The sequence below is a fragment of the Ptychodera flava genome, chromosome 6, assembly GCF_041260155.1.
Source record: "Ptychodera flava strain L36383 chromosome 6, AS_Pfla_20210202, whole genome shotgun sequence".
NCBI lineage: Eukaryota > Metazoa > Hemichordata > Enteropneusta > Ptychoderidae > Ptychodera > Ptychodera flava.
In genome coordinates this window covers 42318187-42322357 of record NC_091933.1, presented here as the reverse complement: position 1 = coordinate 42322357, position 4171 = coordinate 42318187, and the positions used below count along the sequence as shown (strand labels likewise).

At 37.1% G+C, this 4171-nt stretch overlaps 1 protein-coding gene across 1 annotated transcript; it reads left to right on the top strand.

The window, feature by feature from the left end:
- The first annotated feature begins 552 nt into the window (after nt 1-552).
- LOC139135839 (uncharacterized) lies at nt 553-3665 on the top strand. The gene is made up of 2 exons (XM_070703583.1): nt 553-769; nt 1456-3665. Exons 1-2 carry the CDS (start codon nt 733-735, stop codon nt 1824-1826), a joined length of 408 nt encoding a protein of 135 aa, XP_070559684.1. The 5' UTR covers nt 553-732; the 3' UTR covers nt 1827-3665.
- Nucleotides 3666-4171: the final 506 nt, after the last annotated feature.

The window sequence follows — 4171 nt, the reverse complement described above, 5'->3', positions numbered from 1 at the left end:
AAAATTATTTTATTGTGGTGAACACGATAATAGTCCTAGGAAACTTTTCATAGTCACGCTGGATCAAATGCATATGGAGCGACTATCATGCTGCAGGTGCAAGTCATAGAATATGTTCATGATATTAGGAGATACACAATTATTGAGAGCTGCAGAACACAAACTCATCCAAAAATATTCCTATTAGATCGATTCCTGAAAATAAGTCAACGCACCGACGTGTTTTTCCCGCTGAAATTCTCGCGTAAAATGTTAGCGGAATGGCGTTCTCTGTGGTCGTGACCTCGGTTGAACCGAAACGGCAAAGTAAGCTAAGTCCATTGTCGTACGTCTTTTTCTTTTTAAAGATTTCATGAAAAATACACGGCATTTAAATACACAACACTTCAAGTCAAATCTTTCCTTACACATTGCATTTAAGTAGGCATTGTTTAATTTTCTGTATGTGTTGCCCTAGAACCGAATTGTGAATAGATGCATTACAAAGAATTTACTTCCTATGGCCTGATACTAGAAATGTAACAATTTTCATTCCGCGATAAGTGGCGACATTTCCAGGGGTAGGAATGAAATAGGGGTAGGGAATAGAAACCACCCTGTTGACCACTGGAAACCAACCGTGGACCGGAAAAATCCCGCGGTTGACAACTGGATCCCATAGCGGACCCTGTAGAACCACACTGTAGACCACTAAAATAGTGCTCATTGGCCACATGAGGGCGTGTTTTCAAGATGGCGACGGCTGATGATGACAGAAACTCCGCGGCCGGTAAGTGATTTTTCATCGATAAACTACTTATCAGATGAAAGTCTATACTTCAAATATGCCCCATCCAATGACAAAATGTCTCGAGAATACTCAGATCAGGTTTCGTCGGCCGGTTCCGTTCTAATCAGAAGAAAATCGAATTCTTGTGTAGAAATAACAACACAGTCTCCTTGCGCCCATAGCAGTAGCCTAGTAATGGCATAGTGTGTCGAAATCACACCCCCTCATTTTGCTGCAGTTCCGTGGCCAACAACTTTACACGATGTGCGACGTGTGGACGAAAAAGTAGACCCACCTTTCCGCCCACACACTCATCGGGCCTGTGAATACATTGAAGTGGATTTAACAGTGACAATGTTCAGACAGTCTAAACTTAATAAACATCCATGGACTATTGAATAATGGACATTTCCACGTTTTATGGAGTTGAACAAGAAACACATATACAGTGGGCAAATATACCAAAAAAATCATCAGCAGTTCCAACTAGTTTTCCTTGGATTTGAAACATTTGGCCCACTTTAATTGAAATGGCTGTTATTGTGAAAAAAAATGGTGAAAGATTATTCAAAATATGAATGTTATTTTTATTATAATAAATATATGCAATGTTTGTGCCTTTCAGGTACAGTGTACAGTATCTATGGACAGTTAATATCACTGATGTATTTTTTTTAACAAAACAGATCCAGAGACTGCTGTATCCCTCTTTGATGTCATAGAAAATGCTGGTACAGTAACACCATTACACCCCCAATCTACACATGATATCAAGTCATCTTATGATTCCTCTGATGCTGAGCTTGCCAAGACTGGAGACACTGATGCTGAAATACCTGAAGGAAGTGTCAGCGCGAAATCCCTGCATCATCTCCAATCATTCCTAATATCTCAGAGGCTGCCACAGTCATCAAAGAGTTTTGCTGCAACTATGATGGGTGCACAAAGGTCTTCAGAAGTAAGACTGGTCTCCGGAAACACACAAGACTTCATACTGGCAAATTCCCATTCGCATGCAAAATTTGTGACAAAGGATTTTCTGAACGTGGGAGGCTGAAAGCACATTCTGTAAGGCACACAGATGTTCCCTTAAAAGTATGCAAAGTGTGTGGTTTTAAACCACGCACCTTTCACGGAGTGAAGTCCCACCAGGAGATGCATGGATCTGCAAAGTTTACGTGCCCAATTTGTTCAAAATCTCTTAAGTGTAAAACAGGTCTTCAGCAACATATCAGAGGTAGCCATGGCAGTAAATATATTTGCCAAGTTTGCAATAAAAAGTTTGGAATAAAATCTTGGTATGATTCACATATGATTATGCATTCAAAAGAAAAGCAGTATCAGTGTGAGCAATGCAATTATAAAACTGCCAGAAAAAAAGACCTGAAGAACCATGCTAAGACCCATGACACCACAGCAATCTTTTTATGTGAGCGTTGTGGCAAGAGCTTCAAACACAAACACAATTTGACTGTCCATAGAAACAGAAAACAAAAAAATGTTTGGAGAGCATCAATCAGCTATGGAATGATGTTGAAGACCACTAGCTTGATCAAACCAACAATATCTGTGTTATAAAGTGTTTTAGTTTTTGTTTCAATAATAAAGTAATAAAAAAAAAGGTGGTAAGCACTATATCCTCCAAAAAGAGATCTATCGTGCCATAACCATCACTGACACACACACACACACACACAAAGTAAATAAGGCAAGTCAGAACAATGGTTGTTTTATTGCAGTAAAAGGCATCCTTGCATTTACATCACGTACCTCATTTGTTACATATAGTTTTCTTTATCAATGCAATTATTTGTCCATTGCAGTTATTTATAGTGCCACGCTGTTCTATTGTAATGTTCAATTCTAAGTAAGCCAATGAGTTTTGCTACTTTTCTTGAAGTCTTGATTAAATTAACAGTAAGTTAATAACTCCATTACATATAACTGGTATATTTTTAAATATACATGTAGTTCTAATTTGTGATCCCTCCTGTGTTCAAATACAAGTGCACTGACATGAATCTGTCTGTTTTAATATATGTTGCTGTGTCTTTGATATATCAATGGCTCTTAAATTTAAACTAAGTTTGAAGAATAGTGTCTTTACAGTCCCCAGTAACATCTATTTTTGATAATATTTTATAATAATATAAGATATAAGATAAATAGTGGTTGCTTTAACATACTTTTGGAAGTAGAAGAACATACAACTGACATGCATAACAAAAGTAAAACACAGGGCCAAAGTCCCTGAAGCTACTATAGACATGGATACAAAATTAAGTATTTCCTGACTTATGAAATTATCTCACTAAGGTCATCACAGGGACCTGTAAACCAAATATTAAAGCTGTCTGACCAGCGGTTTTGAAAAAAAACAAGCGAGCCAACAGTTGATAGAGCTCTGCTGTGTTATGTAGAGAATAACTTTTTGTGACACATGTATTGATGGAGAAGGTTGATATCTTTGATAGCTCATTTCAGGATGGCCTGACCAAAATCGGCAAAATTAGCTGCAAAAATACAAAATTGATGATTTCATCATAATTTCAATATCTAACATTAAGATAAAGCCTAGAAACCTGTATACCAAATATCAAAGCTATCAGATGCGTAACTTTTGAGAAATAAATATTTGGACCAAAAATAACAAAAGTAGCCCCCGAAAGGCAATTTTGCTAATTTTGTCGTAATTCTCAATGCTTTGTGTTGCTGCTCTTACCAAGTCTAATCAAGGGATTTAGCTTTGCCTCATTTATTTTGTGGTAGATGCGTACACCAGTAACACCTTTTGCAGGCTCACCAAAAGCAGAAATACCAGTTGGTTTATGACGGGAAGTTCTTCTTCTGAACTTGCTATCAAAAAGATGATCCTGTAAAAAAAAAGGTATACAATGTTGATATTATTTGTCACAGTGGAATTTAAAAGTAGATTCCTTCAGTTCCCCCAAACAACAACAAAAACAACAACAACAAAACAAAACAAAGAAACAAAAAACTAATCCAAATCAAACTAACTTTGTTCAGGGATAATCCTGTGTAGCCAGATAATGCTAAAGCAAATTCATCCAAATAATATGAGCAAAGAAAAGGTATATCATGAGTGATCAAGGAAGTGTAGTATGTGTAGTTCTCTACATTTAAATCATCACATTATGTCAATTATGTCACACTATGAAAACCGGTGTCATTATCCAGAAGAAACATTGCCCCTTCTCATGCTGAAGAATTTCTACAGCCAAATAGAGGTAATTCCAGAATCAGAGTCATTTTTAAACCAACCAGGGCTTAGCCAGCACCAAGTAAAAAGCCAAAAATCATCCTTCTGACAGACCCTGTGTTACAGGTTTGTATCTACAGGTCTATACCCAGACTAAATGTTGTGAGGATATGACTGGAAAG

Coding starts and splice junctions, on each gene's coding strand:
- LOC139135839 (XM_070703583.1), top strand. CDS start 733: ATGGCGACGGCTGATGATGACAGAAACTCCGCGGCCG. Junction 770..1,455: donor TGACAGAAACTCCGCGGCCG/GTAAGTGATTTT, acceptor TTAACAAAACAG/ATCCAGAGACTGCTGTATCC.